The sequence below is a fragment of the Cinclus cinclus genome, chromosome 1 (genome assembly GCF_963662255.1).
Source record: "Cinclus cinclus chromosome 1, bCinCin1.1, whole genome shotgun sequence".
In the NCBI taxonomy this organism is placed as follows: domain Eukaryota; kingdom Metazoa; phylum Chordata; class Aves; order Passeriformes; family Cinclidae; genus Cinclus; species Cinclus cinclus.
In genome coordinates this window covers 40,618,655-40,642,723 of record NC_085046.1, presented here as the reverse complement: position 1 = coordinate 40,642,723, position 24,069 = coordinate 40,618,655, and the positions used below count along the sequence as shown (strand labels likewise).

Sequence of the window (24,069 nt, the reverse complement as noted above, 5' to 3'; positions counted from 1 at the left end):
TTTATTCATATGTACAGAAAGCAGTGATTAAAGAAACAGAAATGTCTTTAAAGATTATTTATACCAAGGGACTCAAATAGCTGCATAGTGTGGGACAAGTATGTGTTTTAATGCTCTGATACATAAAATGGCACCACAGTAATTCATTAAACGTGGTGTGGAGTCTTGATGCTGAAGGCACTTGTTTTGTCTTGCTGGGCACACTAAAAGAAGACCCATGACTAGATAATAGAGAATGAGAATTTTTTTTTTTTTTTCTGATTAATGCTGGCAATTACTACTGCCTTTGTTACAAAGCAGAAATAGGTCTTTGGCCAAAGCCAGCTTTTTGCATTCCCTTGAATAGTCAGTGGTGCTAACTCAGTATAAACTGAACAGGATTTGGCTCTGGCATTCAAGCACAAGCTACTCTTACACAAGAACCCCCTTCTGTTTTCTCATTTGCCTTGCAAGCAGTAGATCTTTCTGGTCATTTCATGCTACTCTCTGATATTGTTAGAATGGGCCAAATACAATGCTTCAGTAGTGCAAGGATTTAGCAGTCAAATATGGAAACACAGATGAAGCTTTTAAAATATATGGTAGTACTTACATAAAGATATAGAAACATCTGAAAAAATGCTTATTTTTTTTTTTCTGCACGTTATTCCAACTCCAATTAATTTATGTTTTCTGCTGGGAAAATAATATTGATCATAAAAATGAAATGGTGGTTGGAAATACTTAGGCTTTGGTAATAGAATATTTCTTTCAGGATGAAATATGAGAATTATGGATTTGATTTTGCTGCTGCTGAAGCCAGTGGCTGAATGCCCAATTGCCTTCAACTAGAGCAGAATTGAGTCTTCTCTTTTGCAGAAGGATATTTTAAACTGTCTGTAATTCTTAATCTCTGTGTTAAAGCACTTCCATTTGCTAAATTTTAATTTCTGTTTCAAGCCTGGAGCCATTTGGCTGAAATTGTATTTGATGTATTTTCTGGAAGTCTATTTTCTGAGTCTGCTTCAGAGTGTGTTTCTGTATTCTCAAATAGGAAAAACACATTTATTACAGTCACATCTCTAGATGGTTTCCCTCTCATATTTGAAAGTGAAAGGGGTGTATGTTACAAGGTGCAGTGGGCTTTCCCACTTCAAAGAAAATTATGTTCCTTTAGTGCAGTCAGGTGTGTTTGAGAGATATATAAGAGGCCCAAAATTTTTTGTGAAATAATGTTATGAGTATTTGATGAATGATTTTTTTTTTTTTTGTAAGAGACAACATGTATCATCAGCAGAGTATGTTTCTTAGCTTGGCTGTTGAGCTCTGAGAATGTGTTAAAGGCATCTATTTAACTGTGACACAGAAAGTGAACCTGGAATCTTTTTGGAAGTTCACCTCTAAAGCATAATAAATTGGTCATTTGCCTCTTTTGAAAAATGTGATGAAAATAAAAAATGTTATGGAATTTCAGAAGTTTATAATCTACTTAGTTTTCCTCTTCAGTGTTTTACTTCAACCAAGTGGAAGCACATTAATTTTTTTGATAGAGAAGAGTTTGGTCATTTCAGAAGAACTCCAGAAGTCAGACAATTAAAAGTACAAGATTAAGTATCATCAGTTGCAGAAAGATTATGAGAGATGAGAAGGCTGTGTGTATCCAGTAGTGGTTTCCAAAACCTGAAGACTACCTCAGAAAAAATGTGTGTGCTTGGGGCTTGATTTTGCACCTGACTGTGAAATAATTGTTTCTGCTAATTTCAAGTAATGGTCTTATGGTATATTCCAGGGCAGAATTTGCAAAAACATCAGATTGGAAGTATAAGTGATAACCAAAAAGTTATTGAGGAACAATAACTGCAAGGAGTTTTATTCCATGAACTAAAATATGGGCAAAGTTATAAACTCTTTGCTGGAGCTTTACGCAGGTAAAATGCTGTTAAAATGAAGTCTGTCTTCCATCTCTTCCTTCTAACCTCTCTGCTTTGCCTTTCTTTCATAGACTGTGCTCAAGTTCTGAAAAAGATGTGGGTACTAGGGGGAGACCATCACCCGTTTTTCCAGAGCACATCTTCCTAAGGATCCACAAAGCATCCTAGGCAGACTGTAAAACTGTGTGTAGAGGTGAACAAATCCCCCTTCAAACAGGAAGCTGTTAGACCTATGATTCAATTCCCTAAAGACCAGGTAGAAAAAGTAATGTAAAGTTCTGTTTTTGCAGAATTCCTATAAAAAGATCATTGTAAAGTCATGGAAATACTAGTATCTTATCTCTGTGCAAAAGTGACAGGAATAGGGCTGTTAATAAGGGAGTTACCAATAGAAACCTTTTTCACAACTCTGCTTCTAGCAGACACCTGAGAGTTTGAAGGAGAACAAAAAACCCAAAACCAATCCACCAAACAACAACAGAAAAATTACCCCAAACAAACAAAAAATGAGTTAAAGAGTTAGTGAGTATTCTTGCTGCACCATCTATTCTGTTGTAACCAAAGGAAGTATTAACATCTGTGCCCTGAAATAGATATTAATCTCCCTTGTAGGTTTTTTTAGATTCTGTCCTCTTTTTTTTTGGTAGAAACAGAACATCTTTGGCATACCTAGAGATCATAGACTCTCCAGGTGATGTTAAGGCTGAAATTCTTTTTTTGTGTTTATGTTGAATTCTGAATAGTACCTAAGGCAGCTATTTATGCATCAAATAACTAAATCTCAGCACAAAATTAGTCTCTGTTTTCTCTGCCCAAAGCCCTGATGTTTTCCATTTCCTGGTAATACCCAGGGTTTTAAATCTTGTGAAGTTGACCTACTAGCTTGTGTTTCCAGAGATAAACATCTAAGACTTTTCCAAAGCTGCACTTTCTTTACAGGGCCCCTGCTGTGGTGTGCTGGAAAGCATGATGAGAATTGACATTTTTGATGTCTGTGATTTTCCCTCTTTGCCTGTTAAAAGATTTCGTACTCTTTTCCTGCTTGTTCCCCATCTGTCCATTAAGAACATTCATGCCTTTCCTATAACAGTGGGCTGAAGGCTACTCAGTTCAGAAAAACTTAGTATGCTGCCCATTTGGATTAAAAATATAAGTAATTTCAGAAATGTGTGTGGGGGGGTGGGTTTGTCATTTTTGCTGGCAGCATTAGGAGAAGTGTGAGGTCCCGTCTCATGTTAGAATTTTATCTTGTTTGTCATATCTCTCCTGATAAATCAAAATGAACTGAATAGCTCCTCTGAGTCACCAGAAAATAAAAGCTCATGGGATTAGCAGGGTTTCTTTCAATCAAAGGACCTTGAAGTGATGTACACTTCTAAGCAGCACTGTTGTTCTTCTATGTCCTCCTGTGCATGAGGAGCTGTAATTATGATAAGCATGATGAATGTGTCAGACTGCAGCGCCTGGCAGTCCTCTGGAAATTCAGTTGTTTAGACCTGTGAAAGAGCCACCTGTGTTCTCTACTTCGTAAGTGGAGCAAAAAGTAAAGCAATAAGATAAAGCAATTTTGGGCACAGAACTTTCTCCATACACCCCAGCCTTGCACCATGCTCACTGTAAATGAAGACAGCCCATGGTGGCAGTGCTGCCTGGTGTTACAGATCTGAGCTGTACTAAAGCAGGATCAGTGAGCAGATACTGCCTGTAACCCAGATAATTGGCTACAGTAGTTACCGCTTCTCCTTTCAGTGTGATCCTGTTTCAAATACCTATTCCCTTGATATCTCCAAATGTCTCAATTTCATCTTCATCCTCACGCTGGTGAAAACCAGACTCCAGATCTTGCCATATGAAATCAATACATGAAAGAGATACGTAGTTGCCACTATTGGCCAGTGTCTTGCAAGCAACTTGGATGAGCTCTCAGGGGTAATGTAAAGGAGGGAGAAAAAAAATGTGTTCATGGAACACATCAGGAGAGTGTCTCATGGGTAAATGTGAGGGAGGGGAACGAGATAATCAATGGAGAAAGGAATAAACAAGATAAGATACTCAGCAGATTATTGTAATTCGTGATTGAGGGCACTGAATAGGATAAGGGCAGAAAGAAGTACAGGTATGTGACATCGAAAGGTTTTATTTTCATTGAGCGTGAATCAGTGAAGCACTCTGCAAAGAAACAGCAGACTCTGAGAAAGAGGACTGGCTGGTGGGAAGAAGCATAAAGATACAGGAAACAAAGCTGAAAGTTATTTCATGAAAAAGCGGGAGCAGAGGGATCGCTTGTGGAGGGAAACATTTTCAGCTAAGAAAAATGCCCATTATCTTTCACTGTATTTCTATTTATACAGCTGTAATGTTTTCTGAGCCAGAATGATATTTTCCTCTGTATTTGGAAGGTCCCTTGCATGCTTTTGTATGATAGAGAAAGCAGTAGGTACAATACAAGTAGGCTGTTACTGCCTACGGAATAACAGTTTATGTTTGAAGTAATGTGGGTTTTTTGTCTGTAAATATTCTTCCACCAAAATTTAGGATTTTTGTACAGGTAAAAAATCCATATGAGTTTTTTTTTTAAGTTGACTAAATCTCCAGCAGTGAAAGAATATTGTTTTAGTTTATTATTTTTTGAGCCTTGCTTTAATGATGAGTTATTTCTCTTACAGTTGGTGTTTCCAAGCAGGAGATGCTGCAGAAGAGGAATGCTGTTTTCGTGGATGGGGTCATCCTAAATGGTCCAATAATGGACTCAAAAGCAGGAGAGAAGTTTGTGGAAGAGGCCTGTAAGATTATAATGGAAGAAGTTGTCCAGAAAGCGGATGATGTAACAGAAAAGGTAAAGCCATAGAATGTTGTTGAGACTTGGTAGTGAAGATCAGGAACAATAAATCAATTTCTTATAAGCTGTATTTTATTGCACTCTAAGTAGCCTCAAAATTGCTTCTAGTCTGTGCTTGGCACCAAAATAAAATACAGCCTTACAAATTAATGAAGAATGTATTATAAAACCTTCCAGTAACATAATTAGCACATGTGTCTGCCAGAAAATGATGGTATTTTTTTTTAATCTTGGAATACAAAGGTCATTTTCTTTGAGATCACAAATGGATCTAGTGTTTTTCATGTTTGCAGTGGGGTTATTTGTTTTCTCCTCAGGGCCAGTGGTGTTGGAGAAGGAGGGAAGTGGGTGTGTTACCACCAGAAAAGGCAGCATTATAAGATTGCTGTGGGTTCTGCAGAACCTGCTTAAGAGGCTCTATGGGAAGAGGTCCTGCAAATAAACCATGCTTGCCTTTGGGCATGCACTTCTTGCTCCCACCCCTTGGCAGAACAGCATCTGGAAATACTGTGATTACAAATCCTTACCTAAGAACAGGATTTGAGCTGCAGGCCTCTTTCTTTGCTGCCTTTCAGCATTTCACACTCTACTGTTTATGGCTGAGTGTTGCCTGAGACATGATAAAACCAACATCCCATGAGGCCAGTTTACTGGATATATTTTCTGGTGGCACACTGCCCTGTCATGGGAAGTTTTGTGAAAGCAGTGCTGAACGGGGTGATTACTTTGTACCTCTATAACCTCTTGCTCCTGGCTAAGCTCTTCACTGATGCTGTCTGCCCTGCTCCCCATCTCTAGGTCTGTGAATGGCAAGCCCCTGAAAAGCTTAAGCAGATTCTTGACCTGGAAATGAGGGACACTGGAGAATGCCATCAGAAGATCCTGCAGCTCTGCCGTGATGTTATAAAATACAGCGTCAAAACCAGTAGGAATGGGATTTTAAGCACAGTTGCTCGGCATGCTAACTTAGATGGGATAATGTTTACAAAGCTCTGTCACCTTTCAGGGAGCTGCGAGTGTGAATACTTGTTTCCCTCCTGCCTATAGTGTGCAAACGGTTGTTTTACTGAATTCTGGTCACCATAGGTTTGATTAAAAGATGTAATAATGGCAAACTAATCAAAAAGTCATTAATGTAATGCCATTTGCATTAATAGTAGATTCTGTCATTTTGAAGTCTTGGGAAAGTCACCTAGACAAATGATATAACAGTCTAGCAAAATAGGCAGGAGAAGGACCTTTTTGTGTGATTTCCTGCTGTCTGAGTGATGAGATTTGGAGTCACCATCATTGCCCTCATATATTCTTAGTGATGATTCCTTTTGAGCAATAGTCTTGTAGGGTGTTAATTTGCTGATAGGCAGTAATTCCTGTTCCAGACACCATGAGAGGAGAGCCTGCAGTGTTTGAGACAGTATGCCACAGCTCTGCAGGACTAGCTCTCTACAGCTAACCTTTCTGCAGCATGTGCAGGGTAATTCAGTCTTGGTGAAAAGGGATGGACAACACCTGTTCAGGAAATAGCACTGTGAATTGGTAGCTCAGGATTTCAGATTTTGTATTACTTGGGCTGTATTTTGGTAAGTAAGAAAGACATTTGATATAGCTGCATTTCTGGGCTGCATTCGCTGCTACAATCACTGTTGCTACAGAGTAAAACTGTAAAATAATTTTGAGACAGAACTTATGCTTTCAAAAACCACAGAAGAGTAGTGATACTGATCTGCAAGGGGGTTTACTAATAATATGCAGATATAATTACAGAGTTAGTGGAAGATATTCTGTTTATCTTACTTTTGCAAATTTCCTTTAGATTATAATTTGTTACACTATGTCACCTTAGCAGGGCTGTCATATGTAAAATTATGCTGTGCAAATAGTCTTTAGTTTGCACATAGACATTTATTGAAGCCCCAGTTATAATATAAATGGAGCCATACTGTTTACCTGATATTGCATATAAAAATGCTGTGTTATGGATTAAAATTTAGGTGGTGACCCTGCCGTTGAACTGAGTTGCTTTTATAGGCAGCAGTATATAGAATTTTGTCAAAATTAGTTATATCTCAGTGTTTCAATGCAGATAAACAAATTCTCTTAACTTCTTATTCATTTTAAATCTGCAGCAAAATTTTCCAAGTTGTTAGACTGCCTCTGTCTCTGTGCTGAGACTTTGGTGGGAGAAAAAGCCCAGCTGCTTGGGATCAGCAGGTTCCTGTATTCTACTGCTTAGCAAAATTTGGCTAAGCATCAACTGTGGCCTCTCAAAATCCTTGTTTAAAGCCACTGTGTATCCTCAATTGTTAATCCTTTTTTTTTAATTTTTTTTTTTATTTATAAAACTTGTAAACAGCTCACATTTATTCTGTGCACCACTTGCATTTCTTAAGACATGTTTTGAGGTTTGAAACTGCTTATTAAATTTACTTTCAAAGAAATGTCTAACTTTAGGAAAGGTCAGCAAATCCAGAGCAATCCAAATACTGAGAGCATGGAGTCAATTGTCATTTGCAATGATCAGCATTCAGCTGAGAGGGAGTGTGATGTGTTCTCTTTTCTGGAATATCCTGTCACTTGCTTTCCCTCTGTGTTTTCAGATCATCCGAGATTTTTCAATCAGCTGTATGCTGGAATAGATCATTACTCATTAGTGGCTCGTTTCATTACAGAAGCACTGAACCCCAGTGTGTAAGTGTGGTTCTTTGTCCTCTGGATGACAAATTAACATAACATGCTTTTTGGAATAACAGCTTCTTTGGCTTCATTGCTTCTAAATTCTGTTTTCAGTGTTACAGAGGTAGGAATTGTGCAACACTTTGGGAGAGAAAACAGGCTGATTCTGATTGGCTGAAGATGGGGTTTAAGAGGAGAGATTTTTTTTCAGTGCTATTAAACCTAGACTTTTACCTTACTTAGTACATAAAAATGAATTAATCAGACTTCAATCAGTTGCTCATTCCTCTGAGGTGTTCTGCACAGAGTTGAATGCAAATGGTTACCTGTCTACTGTTCACTTGCTAATGTAAAGCTGAAATTTAGGCATGTGGCCTTCATTAAGAGCAAACTCTGGTGTACTACTTTGAGAGTGGAAGTGTCAATGAGATGCCACCAGAAACTAAACAACTGCTGGATGAGATCCATAATGTTTTTAGTTTAGAGTCCTATTCTTGGTGGTTATCAGCTGCTGATAGAGAAAGGAGCAAGAAGCCTTTATCTAATTTTAGCAATGCTCTGTGCTATGAGTTCAGTAGTCTTAATATCAATTGTTGTGCTATTATTTCTCTTTAGATACACATATGAAGTATCCCCTGTGTTTCTGTTGGTGGAAGAAGCAGTCATCAAGAAAATGATTGAATTCATAGGCTGGGAAGAAGGGGATGGTATATTTAATCCAGGTAGGAACAGTTCAGACCTCAAGATGAGTCATTGTAAACTGCCTAATTCCATTAATTCTATGAACATTAGAATCTTGTAGAATATTTGAAAATGCATGCAAAAGTGAAAAGTGTAGTGATACACAAAACTATTTAATCTAAGCTTATTTTATGTGTTTCTAGTAATAATTCAGCAATTCTGACCTGTGAATGAATAAAACCACTTCTACATTAAATATAATTATATGGAATTATTTGAAATTATTGTTTTTAGCTGATGCCCCTTCCTGACCTTATTAACAATGCCAACAGCCTCATTGGAAAGAGTCAATTTAGCTGACACACAGGGAGCTGATTGATGTACTAGATGTCAACCCATGGTGCCTGAGGGCATAGATCTGTGTATCTTGCCTATGGACTGTGGGAGCAAGAGTTTACATGATCTTAACTCCTTTGAATTTTTATAACTTCTTTAAACATAATGATAAGGCAGGCCAAACAGGTATTTCTTAAGATGCTTGACAAACCATGTTTTTCAAATGTTCCATAAGGCTGTGTTTAAGCCCACTGCACTGAAATTACGGAGCATAATGGTGTAATGGTGATGTTTCACAGATTATTCAGATAATAAATAATTGGGCTAGATGTGAAGCTTTTATATCTATTTTGGGGGTGAGCAATGAAATTAAGTGAGTACATAAGTTTAAACTCCAACCCCCCAAACTGAAACAAAGACAGTAATTCTAGCCTACACATGAGTAGTAGAAAAATAAATAAGCTAAAAATCCCTATTTAAAAAAAAAATATATTACTGGTATGGAATTTTTTCACATCAAATTTGATGTGTGTTTATGGTAGAAACTTTACTTTTACAAGACAATTTCTGGCTTCAAAACAATAATTTCTGCCTTAGTGATCTACTGAGAGAAGATAAATTAATTGTCCTTTTTTGGTCCTAGTTTTATGTAGGGGTTTTTCTTACTGCTTTATTTTTTTCTTCTAGGTGAATAAAACCTGCCCCAAGTGAATAAAACTTGTCCAGATCTTACCTTGCAGTTCCCACTCTCTTTTGTTTGGTTTTTTGTTTGTTTGTTTGTTTTTGTTTTGTTTCGTTTGGTTTTTTTTCCCTAAAGACCTTTTTGTTTTTTTTTTTACAAAATCCTTTTTTTCCCATGGTCCTCTGAGGCCTGGCTGCCCAAGAGATCTCCAAGGCTCTGAGCTTGGTGCAGTCAGCTGAGCTTGCTCTGCTTCAGTGTAGAGGGGAAGGCACTGTGGTGGGGTTTTCTCTGTCAGGAAGGACTGCTTGGGCACAGCTCTTATGTCTCAGGAGGCATCCCCAAAAAGCCTCCAAACAGGCTTTGTTTCCATGCCTGCTGCAGAGACCAAGGCTCATGTTATGTATGTAGACTTCAGGGGAGGAAATAAACTGTGATGGCTGCATCACTAGGATGCCTGTGGGGTTTATTTTTCCCTTAATAGGTCAAGAACTCTGATGCAGGAAAGGTACTCGTACTGTGGCTAATACAATATTTGTATGTCTCTTTTTGCAGGTGGCTCTGTTTCTAATATGTATGCTATGAACTTAGCAAGGTACAAATTTTGCCCTGAGATAAAGGAGAAAGGGCTTTCAGGTCTGCCAAGACTAGTTCTGTTCGCTTCGGAAGAGGTAAAATGAAAACAAAGAAAAACTTTTTGAACTGTATTTTTCAGTGGCTGCAAAATTATATCATTTGCATATCTGATGGGGCACTGGTACAATAATTCTGACATCAGTGTATGATGTGGAGTATTGGAGCTAAGTGGAGAAGTCTGATGGTTAATTTCCCTACAGAAGCTTTCTTGCTTTCAGAAAACAAACACAGATGTTCCTGCTTTGAAAACTGCTGATATAAGAATAGGTTGTGCATGGGGCAAACCTGAAGCAGAATGCATGTGCTGTATTGTGGAGGTCTGCAGCATTTGATTTCCCACAACATTAAGTCTAGCAGGAGCTGTAGGTAGGTTTTGGATGTCAAAGGTTTTTTTCTGCATGTTTAATTTGTACTAAACTGAATACTTGTGGACCTGTGAGATGGCTCTGTGCAGCTCCCATTTTGCCCTATGTCTGACTGCAGATTGGTTGTGGTACAGAGTCAAACCCACCATATGCCTCTCAGAAAAAAATGCTGGACCTTTAGACATTTTTTCTTTAAATAATTGAAAATATGTGGCTAGTTTTTGAATAATATCAGTCCAAAACGCCCATGGGAAATTGAGTTACATTCATATATTTATTCTGACGGTAGTTTTTGGAGGCTTTTTTCTCTTCCCCGTCCTTTCATTTTTAAGAGTTTATCATTTGATTAGTGCAGAGTTGTTACTGATTCTGACTCTACTATATAAAGGCCTCTGTGGAAGCCTGCTCAAAACCTTGTAGTATTAGAAAATATAGACTTAGTAGAATAATTTTAGCTCAGACGTTTATGCTCCAAACAGTTTGCCGTGGAAATTGATGAGAAGTTTATTTTGAAGAAGCCTAAGGGATGAAAGCATTGTATGCTTTCCAAGATAGCACGTCTTTTGGAACTGAGCCCACATGTCCTAAATAAAGGTGGTTTGTTAGGTTTTTTTCCCCAATAAAATATATTTTCTTGTTTGTTTTCTTTTCTTTTCCTGAAAAGTATGTGTATGAAATGACATGCTAGTTCATACTTAATCCACCATGTTACATCACCACAGCAGTTAAGGAGAAAAAAATGAGTTTGAAGCAATTTCCATAAATACTTTTGAAGTGAAGCCCATGAAATTTTTATCATGAAGTAACATTTTGTTTCATTTCATGGTTTAACTACAATATATTTTCTTACTCTGAAATAAGCAAACATTTAATTTAATGTCAAAATAAATTTTAATTGGTTGCCAGAATAAATTTGTCTTTGCTTCACCAGGAAGACCAAAACCATAAAACATAGAGCTGACCAGGAAAAATAAATTGGTAAATTATTTGTAAAGCCATGCTTTTGACGTAATACTTCGTTTGTTTCACACAACCACATATTCTTCAGTACTCAATAATGGTTTACTGTAAAACTGATGCTTTTAATGGCTAGATAACGTGACTATTTTGTAAGATAACTAGTGTTATTCAGCACTATGAGGGAGGAAATGGGCATATCCATTTATACTTATTTTAGATCCACCTGTACTGAGTCCAAGCTATGCGATCTTTTGGAAACTTTTGTTCAGATATGCCATATTGAGAATATATGTAATCAGTATTTAAAACAATGCTTTTCATCTGGATATTTCTTTCTCCATTTTTGGAAAGGAAACTATGAAAAGTTAATTAGTTGGCACTCATGACTTCAGCTGCTAAATGGTCTCTGGTATATTTTTTCTTAAAATGATGCAATGGGATTTAGTGTAATGGCTTCAGTAATGAAGAGGGGGGGAGAAATTCTTACATGTTTTCAATCAATATAGCTGAAAGGATGAGGACTGGACACTTAGCTTTTCAATCCAGCCTGTTCTTATTCCTCTGCAAATCTTTCCTACCTTCCAGCAGATCAATCTCCCACCCTGTTTGGTGTCATCTGTGAACTTCCTGCGGGTACACTCAATCCCCTCATCCAAACATCCTTCAGTTTTGTTGGAATTTTTTAAAATATATTTTTAATTATTTTTTAACTGAAGAGATACCTCGAGAAGCAAATTGTCACACACAGCCCCCCCCCCCAACAATAGAAACTAACAAAATAAGTAAAACAGTACTTGGAGAAGTTAAAAACCTGGGTTTATCTTTGTCATGAATCAGGCAAGAGCATTGGCATGGAGAAGCCATGCAGCTATAATGAACTGAGAATTAATAAGGAGTCAAAAGCCTTGACTGTTCAAGGCCCTTGTGGCATTTTAGGGCTTGGCTGCAATGCTGTGCTGAAATAAAATGGTTTTTGCCTTGATTTGCCAAGTCTCTAAGTTTGTTTGGCACTTGTCAGGTTGAAACAGTTGTCCTGCTGCAGGGCACTGGAATGCACAGACTTTCAATGACTTACGTGATCCAGGGCGATACATTTTTTTGTATGTTTTTGGATGACATAAAGATGTATATTTAATGCATGGCCCACCCAAGGTTCTGATGTATTCTTCTTGGCCTTCAGGAATAAAAAGGCTCCTTGTTCCTGCGAGGAAATGCTTGGATATTTAAAACTGTGGTGATACACGGTGAACACTGTTTATGCTGCTACTCTGTAATACTTTTGCTGAACCATTACAGAGTGATTCCTCTTGATACAGTAGAAGCAGAAGAGTAATTGTTATATCCCACTTTCTGGAGGCAGGATTTGTGGCTCTGTAGGAGATAAATAAAGTTCTAGTTATAGATATCAGCCCACCTTTTAATTTCCTTTTGCTATTTGAGTCACATCTAAACTTTATTTTGGCACAAGTATGTGTTACATTGGTCTGAAAGGTAGAAATCTGGTAAGTTTGAGGTAAGAAAGGGGAGGAGAAGATGTGTAAACAGTTGAAATGAACATGCTGATATGAGAAGTTTTTTAGATGAAATGAAACTAAATTCCTCTCCAGTGCAACTTGATCATGAAAGAAATAAAGTGAGAGAACACAACATTGACTTATCATGTTGTCCCCTGTTGGAATTACAGCAGACAAAAATGGGTAATAAAGCAATCTAATAATAATGTAATTGCTTTTTGCAATTATGTTTCTAGGAAACTTTTTAAAATCAAGAAAATACAAATTTATCTTCTGTTTTAATAAGCACAGGTAGAAAGTGCCTTGTCTTTGAAAGGAAGGAATTGGAAACTATGTCTAGATAAAGGTAAAATACTGCAGCAGCACATCTTAAATGCACCAATGTTCCAATTTCATGTCATGCTCAAAGATGGTAATTTCTCACTACAAACGGCTACAGATTTAATAAAGATATGGCAAGAGTAATCTGAACTCACAGTATTTAAAAGAATACTTTTCATCTGGATATTTCTTCATTTTTGGAAAGGAAACTGTGAAAAGTGAATTAGTTGGCACACTTGTGGCTATCAGTGCTAAATGGTCTCTGGTATATTTTTTCTTAAAATGATGCAATGGGATTTAGCGTAATGGCTTCTAGTAATGAAGAGGGGGGAAGAAGTTCTTACATGTTTTTAATCAATATAACTGAAAGACCTCTTTTTTTCATCAAAGGAAGCATATTCCAAGTCTATGTAGTATTATGACTCTTGTTCTTTTTTCTGTCCTACTGAAGGACAGAATTTTCCAAGAAATACATTATTTTTCCTTCAGAAGTACTTCTGTATCTTGCAGCCTGTTTATTTTTGTATTCTCTCTCTTCTTCTCTTTTCCTCTGCTTTTTGGTATAATCTCTTGCATACTCAGGCCTCTTTTATCTTTCTTCCAGTCTCTCATATCATTGTTTATAATAAAATATATAATTTACTGATTGTCTGCTTACTAGTATACTGAATTTGCAGGTCTGCTGCCTACTCATTTTGGAACAATCTGATTATTCTTGGTGATTCATACCTTTCATTTGAAAGTAAGGGCTAGGTATCAGTGATGGAAACAACTTCTATTTTAAGTGATTCACTAGTCAATCAAAAACATCTCCAAACTTCAGCTGAACAGCACACAGCCACTTACAGCCATTATTGCCTTTATTGATGTAATGTAAGACTAATTATCCACCTATGTATGTTATTATTCTTGTAACAGTCTAAATGACTGAGCCCTAAAGGCCTTGTGGATGTGTCATGTTACAAATTAAGCTTTCTTAAAACCTCTCAGTAGCATAGGTAGTGTCTTTGTATGCCTTTGTTTAAAAAGTGGGTGATGGTGGGGGAAACCTCTATGTCAAAATGAAAAAGAGCCCTCTGAGATCATCCATCTCATCAAAAGAAGCGTGACAGGCTTTAATACCCTTAATATATTCTTGCCCACACATTAAAATGTTGTACATTTTTCATAATTATGTTCTGCAGTAACTGCATTTGTGTGAACTCTCAGGAAGAAAATGGAATTAATTAACCACCTGGCTTCACCTTCTGTATGAAAAGTAACAATTCTAGACATCTTTGTATTTGCTGGAGTATGCATTATTTTAACCCTTCAGTAATAATGTGTAAAAGAGACAATTTAAATTTTGTGAGAAGGGCAGTGATAATCCAAGGGTTGGATGGTCTTGGTTCTAAGGAGAAATGTCTAGCACTATGGGATGTGGTGTACCCTTAAAAGTGACTCCACTGCTGTAAGTGGGTAGTTTTGATGTCTAAATATCTTTGGGTTAAGAAGGTTACTGTGTCTTGAATTCCCAGACTAATCTTGAAGACAAATTAAGCAGAGATCAGTGTACTCTTGTTCTGGAACAAGGCAAAATGTTTTTGTGCTGGAATAAGAGCATCCACAGTACAGCAGGTCTCTATAAAGGTGAATGTTAGAAATATGGTTATTAAAAGTAAAAAGTGTATAGTGGTCTACGGGCTTGAATAGCATTCTCACCTTAGTAATTTTACCACGTTATGATTGAATAAACACCCATTTCTAAAATCCTCTTTTAGACTCACTTTACAGGCTTCATAGACTGATGCCCTTTATTCAGTGCAAAGTGAGAAGTGGGCTGCACATGTTTGTGTACCCATTCAGATATGTCTCTGTGATGAGACCTAGATAAAAATCTTTGCTAAAATGGTAACTCAATTTTCTGAAAAATGCAGACTGGCCCACATTGGAACCTTTTGCAAAATCCACAGTAAAGTCTGAAAATGTATTGAGTCCTGTCTAAAGTCTGCTTGCTTTCATAGTAGTTTCTAAGGTTCACATTCACATGAACTGTCTTCACATCACCATGATTTCCAGATCCTTTTGCAGAGATAGGTGTTGAAAGCATTGCAAATCCCGATTTTACCTCATCTGAAGCTTTGGTAGGTCTTGGGACTTGAGCTTCTTGATCCTGTGAACATGGGTTGCTGAATTAGGCCATGGGTCAGTTCAGCAGAATATCCTATCTCTGGTAGTGGCCACCAGCTGAGGGTTAGAGAAAGCATACAGAATTTTTACAAGCACAAAAATAGTAGTAGAAGCTTCAAATATACATCCTAACTAAGGGTCCAGTTTCCAAGGAGTGGCATTTTTGGAACTTCAGGCGTATTGAATTGTTTCCAGGCTGTTGAGTTAAGCAGCCTTTAGACCCTTTTCCTCATGCATTTCCTAACTCTTACACTCATTGACACGTTTGACTCAGTTCTATTAAAACATTTTGAAACAATTAATAATTCTTCCCTGATGACACTTCAAAGCTTCTACTTTTCATTCTGATGCAGAACCAGCTGTAAGAAAACTTGCATGAAATAGAGCTTCTAACTTTTTAAAATTAAGCCTGCATTTTAAACATGGTGCACGAGTCTTTTTGTCTTACTTTCCCCAGTTTTCTGTGTGTGTTTGAATACAAGATGGACTTTGTGATATGTACCTTATCAGTTTGCTTTTTGTGTTAGAATATGCTGTTGTCATGGCTGTTAGGTGCTGTTGTACTTGTCACTGTTCCCTATGTTAAGGAATTAGTTTCTCTTGTTTAATTGTGTGTGTACCCTTTTTTGTGTCGCTCTCACCTATAGTGCCATTACTCCATGAAGAAGGCAGCCTCCTTCCTGGGTATTGGTACAGAGAATGTGTATTTCATCAAAACAGATGAAAGGTAAGAAAGCAAAAGCTATGACTCTGATCTCTGAGCCTTTTTAAAATGCAGTAGTGCTGTACATAACTAACCTATTTGAATGTAACTGAAAAAGTTTTAAATCTGTCCCTTAGAGGTAAGATGATACCTGAGGAACTGGAGAAACAAGTCCAGCGGGCCAGGAAAGAGGTGAGAGGGGGAGAGAGAGCATGAAGGAGGAGTGTATGCAGACTGTTTGCTTGTGTCTGAGTGAAAGGAAGGAAAATTAAGAGTGACCAAAATCTTAAAAATAGGGCAGTTAATGTAACAATGTCTTTCTTACAGGTGCAATCTGTTTGCCACAAACTTGTGGAACAAGCCAAAGCTTATGGGTTCTACACTCTTAGAAGGGAGGAAAATTCCACAGGGTGTTTCCTGCTAATGAAAGTCCTGAGTACAATGCTGCTCTGAAGTATTTAGCACATTTCTTATAGGATTTCTTTTGCCCTTGATCCTGCTTTAAATGGATGCAGTATGTTTTCCTAAAACGGTTTTTCAGTTAATTATAGCAGCTACTGACTCTGCAGTGAGCAAGGACTATAACATGTGGCTTAGTCTCTAAAACTGTCTTGCAAGCTTTAAATGATAAATTCTGTCCTTTCTATTTATTGTTCTAGTGAGAGTGCAGAGATGGGCCTCTTTTGTCCTAAGGGCTTTGCCAAGTAGAAAGTCGAAGGCAAGAATTTGGAAAGGCACTGATGTGTGTATTTGGACAACATAGGCATACATTCCCACAATCTGTAAGACAGCCCTTACCTTTAGCCAACGTAATTTATTTTAGAGAGCTTGGAGGGCTAAATGTGACTTCCAAGAGGATCTTCTTTTGGCTTGGTTAGCTCGCCCTATTTCTCACTTCCAGTTTGTGCATCAGAACAGTAGAATTCAGAGCTCAGCCTTTAGTCCATGGTGAGTGAATACAAAGCAGCTAGTGCAACATCCATGGCATAGATGGTACCTTCCATGGAATCCTGTCCTGGATTCCATTTCTGGAATTTTCCATTTCTGGGAAATCTACCTTTGTGGCTGATAGAAAAGCCAAGGCAGTCCTGTCCTGTCCTGCACTGGCATGGCCACAACAGCTTTCACTAAGTTCTGATTTGGATACATTTTCTGCCAAACAACCATCTCTTACTTGAGTTTCATGCTGGATAGCATGGAGGCCTTAGCAAACTCTCTTGCTTGCCTCTTTCTTTACTTTGCATTTTCTGAGGAAGACAACCTGTACTTATTTGAGAAAGCTGAGGGTGGGAGAGAAAGGGTCTGAAATAAAATAAAGGAAGAGGAAGCAGGCTTCCGGGAGAATCAACCCTTTGTTTCTGCATAAACAGTATTCTTGTTCTTGTAACAATACATGTAATGGTCATTTGAAAGAAATCATCTGGCATTTATGAATTTTTTAGAAAGGTCAACTTCAGTACCATACTCTGCAATTTAAAAACAAATGTTCTGTATTAAAATGCTCTGCTTATAGCATAACCTGATTTCACTTGCATTTTAAAGGAAGTTACAGGTGTATTGGGAGGTTTTAATTTCATCATAGGTTCAGTGTGTCCTTGACAAAGTGCTACTTTACAGCTTTTACAGGACACTTCAGTGAATTACAGTAAATATTCTAATGACTCTAGACAAGAGAGGATGTATTTGCTAGTGATTGAAGCACAGAATGATCACTGAATATGAATGGCAGGAGTCTTCTCTTTTTAAAGAATTTAGGCAGGAAGATTAGTTTAACTGTATTGTCAAGAGTAATAAAAATTTAATTACCTTCTTTGTGGGAAAAGTATAACGGTAACAATTACTGGAATTTGTAGAGATCTGAGACTTGTTCCTGTATTCAGTTGTGCTACCAATTGGCTGCTTGAGAACCTTTGATGTAGCTATGGGACAAAATTGCTGGGAACACTAACAGAAAATAGATGCATTGGATACATCTTTGTCTCACTTGCAAATGTTCTGTACTCCAGCTTCAGGCTGATTTGTAAGTTTGATTAACTATTGTGATAGCTTGTACTGAGAATAAATGACCAAGAAGTGAATTAAAGACTGGTAAGTTTTTGTGAATGTATGGGATTAACTTAAGTTCATTCCAGTGTTACGTTTCACTGCTTTAACCATTTGTAAAGAAAACCTAAAAATACAAATAAATCATAATTATGTACCATTCTAACAGTCCTCTACACTGTAAAAAAGTATAAAACTGTTGGAGCATAAACATTAATCAAGCCTGTGTGTCTCTGTAGATGCATAAAGTAGCAACACTTAAAAAAAAAAGAAACAAAAGTAAGTAAAAAAATATATATTTCAGCTGGGTAAGGATATGTGGAAGACTTGTGTGGATTTTGATCTTTCAGCTGATGTCTGATTTCACTAAAGCTCCACTGAGTTACCTCCACAGACACACTTACTACATCTGAAAGATCTAATTCACTGCAAATGAACTTCAGTGATCCCAGCTTGTACAATTTAGTAACAACTTTAGTGCCTTCTCAGTAAGTGCCTTGCTATTCTGCAGGTCAGATGCTGAACCATGCAGAGCAGTTCTTCCAGCATGCATTTACCAGCAAGTGAGACTCCACAGTCATTGCTAGGGCTGCTACCTCATTTTCATGGAGTTGTTACAGACTCCACCAATTCTTTTTGTTATTGCAGTTTCTGCTTCTAGGTAGTCCTGACACATGGATCTGCAAGGATCCGTGAGCCAGTCTGCTGTTAGCTGAAGGGAAGCAAAGATGGATTTCTGTCAGTGGCTGGCTGAGATCACAAACCAACAGAAGTTTTCCTTATCCCACCTGCCTGATGTTAACACCATCTAAGATTTCCAGCGGTCTCTCTCCTAACATTCAGTTACCATCTACAATCCTTCTTCTTTCTTAGGCAGAGGAGTGGGAGTGAGGGAAGAGCACCGAGCTGTAGGTCAGGCATAGGATCAGACAGGTGACTCTCCTTGTCATGGCGCACACCAATGTGGCTGCAGGCAAATCACGTTCCCTTGCTGAAGTTTCCTCTTCACCAGGCAGGGAGCAGGGGTGTTGTAGAGACAGCACAGGTGGAAACCCTGAAGGGATGAGCCCTTTCCTTGCACGGGTAGTCTGCTGGCTGAGCTAATAGCTTTATTTTATCAGTCAGAATGACAGCATATATGGTAGTGAAATGTGAGAGAGTGTGAATTCAAATCACTGTATAAAGAGAGATGTCATAGATCTGGTATGTTTTGATTTTGACAAAACTAGCATCTGTCAAAACAGTCTGAAGCTGCAGAAGTCTGCCCTGGGATGGTGTTAACTAGAAATGGAAAATGCCTTTTTTTTTTTTTCCCATGGAAAAAAAAAGAAGAAAAAGATGAAAGCAATTAATCACTATTAAATACAGTACCTTCTGCTGGGAAAGTAAAATGTAGATTGTTACATCATTGTCCTACATTTCTAGATCTTTTTATATTTTAACTCTGCAAGTATACAAGGAAGAGATGAGCAGTGCAAATGATAATTTCTTTTTTTTTTTTTTTTTTTTGTTTTGGATCCTGTTGCAGGGGTCAGCACCATTTCTTGTCTGTGCTACAGCAGGCACAACTGTGCTGGGAGCATTTGATCCTCTGGATAAAATTGCTGATATCTGTGAAAAGCATGGCCTCTGGCTTCATGTTGATGTGAGTTTGTATATTGTGTGGTTTTGTTTAGCACTGCATTTTTATAATTGCTAGTTTACTTTGACTGTTGACTTTTTTTTTAGAAGTTGGACTCTGATAACATTTCTTTCTCCTTGCATAAGGGCCAGAAATATGTTCTGATTTGACTCTGTTATATATACTGCAAAACAGCAAATAACTTGGTTCTGACAAGCAGCCGAAGCCATTTTGTTATTGTCGGGTTATATTTCAAAATTATTTTATAATTTTCTTGCTACCTCCTAAAAATGCTTCAAGAGTGATTATATATAAACATAAGTTTCAATTCTCCCCACGTTCTGTTGGGAAATAGACACATTAGAATTTTGGTTTGACGTTTGTACAGGTTAAAATAAAGATATGCTTCTGGTTCAACCAGTCATAAATTATTCTGTTTCATATTTACAGTTATGAATTTCCTGTATTTATCCTTACATTTTCCTAGACTGTTCAGAAATTTTTATTTTTAAAATAAAATCTTCGTAATTTTAGGTTTGGATATTAAAATCCATTCATTAATCTTTTTGGAATAATCACTGTGCCTTTTACAACTTGAAAGAGTTAGCTGTAAGTGTATTTTTCTAAAGATAGGCCACTTCATATTTTCTAAAATTGCATTCTCTTTATAATTGCAATGCCACAAAACCAGAATGACTAGATTAAAAATTGTGGCACAATAAGAGAATCTGGAGCAATATTTGTGGAGATTTTCACAGACATTAATAAAGTCACTGTACATGTGAGTCGAAAGAGTTTCCTTATATCCTTGGAGACAAAAATGCAGAATTTAGGCTTAATATTTAAAATGTTTGCCAAGCCTTCTCATGCTGTGTGTTGCTGAGAAGGACTCATCAGATTTTCCACAGAAGTGCAACACTCTTGTTAGACTTTCTCTTGTGTTAGACAACTCTCTTGTGTGTCTGTGTATAGCTGGTGGAAAGAGGGAGGTAGCTGGAATCTGTGTTGGACCTTAGGTCAGTCAAATAGATGTGGCTGGAGCCATCTCCAGTGGCTGTAGGAGAACAGTGAGTAGTGTCCCTATAGCTGAACTAAAAACCCACGGATAAGCCTGGGTCCTGGTCTGAACTTCAGTGAGTTGTTAATGTTTTGAAAAGAACTAACATTATTCTTCCAATTTTGCCTCATGTTGAACTAAGGTAAAATGTTCAGGAATATCTCTAAGTTATTTTCTGTTTTGAAATTACTGTATTTGTCAGATGTTAATTTTTTCCTAGTTGAAGGACAAATGTCCAGTGATAAATTTGGTTTACAGTCTGGAAGATCAATTGTTCTCTTAAGATGTGATTCACATTATTAGCCTCTTCGTGGTTCTCAGAAGTTCTATCAGTATTTTATCTATCTTTCACACTATATGAAGGGTTGGGTGGATGCTTGTTTCACTATTTTTCCATTAAAAGTTCCTAGCTGTATTTATAAGAGAACAGGATATGAGAAAAGATGGAAAGCCTTCCACAGAAGTGATATCAGGCAAACATTTATATACAAGTGTGCTATGGTAAAATGAGCAGACTGGGATTCCTAGTGTGGCACTTTTTCTCTCACAGAACTACTAGAAACAGATTTGCTGAAATTGTGTGTGAGCAGGTACTGTGAAACTGGGTCTCTGCCATTTAGAAAGACTATAAGAAAAACAGAAGAATTGCATTTTTTCTTTGTCTTTATTTTTTTTTCTTTATAAGCGAGCATACCTCCTATCACTATAGGATGGAATGTAACCTTTTTGAAATCTTTTTGACTCTACAGTCTGCTGAAAGGCCTGGCTTCTTGTTGAATGATTTACACATTATTATGCAGTCTAACAAGTGTGTACTGCTGTTTAGGCCTGCTTAACTTTGAAGGAAAAAATGTACAGTACAATCAAAATAAGGAGTAAAACCCAGGTAAAGTTGTCTAATTTAGGACTTTTCATGCATCATTGATAGGCATCAGGATTATCTACTGTAAGTGCTCTCCCAAGCTGTTACTAACAATATCTTATATGAATGTCAGTGGTGTTGTTTCCAGATTTACACTGATTTTTCTCATTTCAGAATATTTTCTGATCCCAAAAATTGATGTGTTTGCCTTAGGGAGACACTTTTCATTAAATATGAAATGATAAAGCTTGTGATTCTTAGGAAGGGCAAAAGGGAGAATGTCAACAGAAATTCAGTAAGCTTCAGGAAGATAAATTTCAATAAAGTCAGAAATAGTAGATAAGCTCTGATATGAAGACAAACCAGAGAGGAAAAAGAGAGTTAAGGAAAATGTTTTAAGAAGATAAATACCACCAGTAGGTCCAAACTGCCCTAGCAGTCAAGCTGTTCAGACAAGCTCTAAGAGCAGAGGCTATACCAAGATTTTGTTCACAGTACAGTGTCCCAGTTGCTTACTGTATTTTAACCTCCATCTCTGCTGCCTTTCTCAGTAACTTGTTTTGTATCACCAACATGCCCTCCAGCATCTGTGTATGTCATGTATTGTCTCCATGTAGCTTTAAATGCCATGTATTTCTTTCCTGATGGTTCACTTTATTTTTTCCCTCCTATTGCTAGGCCAATAGAGAAAATCAGGCTTGACCTGTTAACCCATGTTTAGGTAATTAGCTTAATCAGGCAGTGCACACTGTGATTCCCATCATTCAGCTGTAAGTGATTTGTTGCATGTGAAGCAGTACTTTTCTCATACCTTGTTACCGATTACATTGTGTGGGGTAGTTGTGTTTTGACCTACCCTGCGTTGCACTCACCTGGATTTGTCTTAAACAAAAATGTGTCATTCTAGCCTGATCAGTCTGTCCTCCTTCTGTAGTCTCGGGGATGGAGGAAAAGCAGTCGACTTTACTGTGTCTTTGCAATATCTCATCAAAAAGCCAGAGAAACAGGCCAAGCTGCAGCTCTGGTGGTGAGTGAAAACCTGGCTGGAAAACCATTCCCACAGAGCAGTTAGCAGCTGCTTACTGAAAGGGGAAAATTTTTTGAGCAGGATTCCTCAAAGGTCTGTCTTAGGGTAGAAATTATCTGGTATTTTCATTAAATAACTTGGATGAAAAAGAATATGCTGACAAATTTGAAAATGACATAAGACTTCTGAAAAAGGCAGTGGGAGGACAGGATTAGAAATCAAAGGGATTTTGACAATTTGGAGAAAAAAGTGGAAAAACTAGGCTACAGTTCAATAAAGGTAGAATTCTCAGCTGCAGTACTCAAGTACACAAACACAGGCTGGGAATTGTTGGCTAGATAGCAGATTTTTACTGTAAAGCCCAGATCTTTTTCTAGTACACAAATCAGTGGTATTTTCAAATAGCTAAATACCTTTCAGAATTGAATAAAGGAGATACATAAAATGATTCTTTGTTTCTACTTCACACACCATCTGCTTTGTCTAAATTTTGTCCAAATAAAAAGATGCAGTTCGAGAAGGCCTTACCGGATAAAGAAGAGAAAATGGGAAAACAATGTAGGTAAACAGAATCGTATCTAGAAATTATGACCAATGAGGAAAGATGGAAATCACTGATGTTATTTAAACTAGAAAGACAAATAAACAGAACATAATAGTCTACCGCAGCTTTAAAAGGGGCTGCTAGGAGAAAAGGATTAATCTGTTCCCCTGACCGCTGGAGGTGTGACAAATGGTAACATTGTTTAGGACTGACACTTTAAATTAAAATGTGTTATTCCTGTTAGACACAAATTAAGTGGTTAAGTTGTGCAGCCTCCATTGTTAGAGAGGCCTTTAGAACCAGACAAACCCAGTGATTCTCAGCCTTCTTAAATGCCTTCTCATTCATAGTGTTTGATTTTTTTGTTTTGGTTGTTTTTGCAATTTTTTTCTTGTCTTTTTGTTGTTGGTTTTTTTTTTTTTCAGCCTTGGATCCTTAAGCACTTGCTCTTTGAATTGGGTAAAGAAACATGGATCAAAAATTCATCTTGTATTACTGTGGCTCAAGGAGAGTAATATAATTTCTCTCGTCTAGATCTCCAGTAGAGGTTCCTTATAAAAAGGCAGAAAGTAGGGCCAATAATGCTGTGGAGGGAGCAATTGCTGGTCTCTCTCTGCCTTTTATTGTTCACTTCAATGCTAATTAAAGACGTAATTTATTTATTGATTAATAACCTATAGAAAAGATGAGGTTGAGAGAAATGAGAGGTCTATGGTTAATCTTGCCTTTGGGGGTGACGCACTATTGAGATGATCTCTCAAATGCCTTTCTAGTCCTGTTTTTCACAAACAGTGTGAGATTGTCAGCTTTTTCAAGCACAGACATTTTGGTTGCAAATTTTGTAAAAGTTTATTATATTTTAATGCGTTGTTTATAAATTCTGAAAATCATGGAATAACTTAGTGACTGTTTTGACTTTATTGAGTCATGGAATGAGAGGAGTAAAATTTATCTCTGAATAGGAAGTTCAGTTTGATTGTCATCCCATAGCATGGAAAATTTGGACTAGCTGGTTGCAAGTCATGGTTCTGCAGGATTACCATGAAGTTTGAGGCAAAAAAATCTCCTACCTTAGGTCCCCCCTGTAGTTTGTGCAGCAGCCCTTGTCTCAGCAAGGGTGTTGTGAGCA

At 37.4% G+C, this 24,069-nt stretch overlaps 1 protein-coding gene across 1 annotated transcript in view; it reads left to right on the top strand.

The window, feature by feature from the left end:
* The first annotated feature begins 4,521 nt into the window (after positions 1–4,521).
* GADL1 (glutamate decarboxylase like 1) overlaps positions 4,522–24,069 on the top strand; it is a 68,685-nt gene continuing 49,137 nt past the window's right edge. Inside the window, exons 1-8 of the mRNA XM_062496527.1 lie at positions 4,522–4,746; positions 5,548–5,674; positions 7,347–7,437; positions 8,038–8,144; positions 9,674–9,789; positions 15,731–15,810; positions 15,924–15,978; positions 19,358–19,474. Of these exons, the coding sequence (XP_062352511.1) occupies positions 4,597–4,746; positions 5,548–5,674; positions 7,347–7,437; positions 8,038–8,144; positions 9,674–9,789; positions 15,731–15,810; positions 15,924–15,978; positions 19,358–19,474 (843 nt within the window). The 5' untranslated portion in view covers positions 4,522–4,596. The remainder of the gene's footprint in view (positions 4,747–5,547; positions 5,675–7,346; positions 7,438–8,037; positions 8,145–9,673; positions 9,790–15,730; positions 15,811–15,923; positions 15,979–19,357; positions 19,475–24,069) is intronic.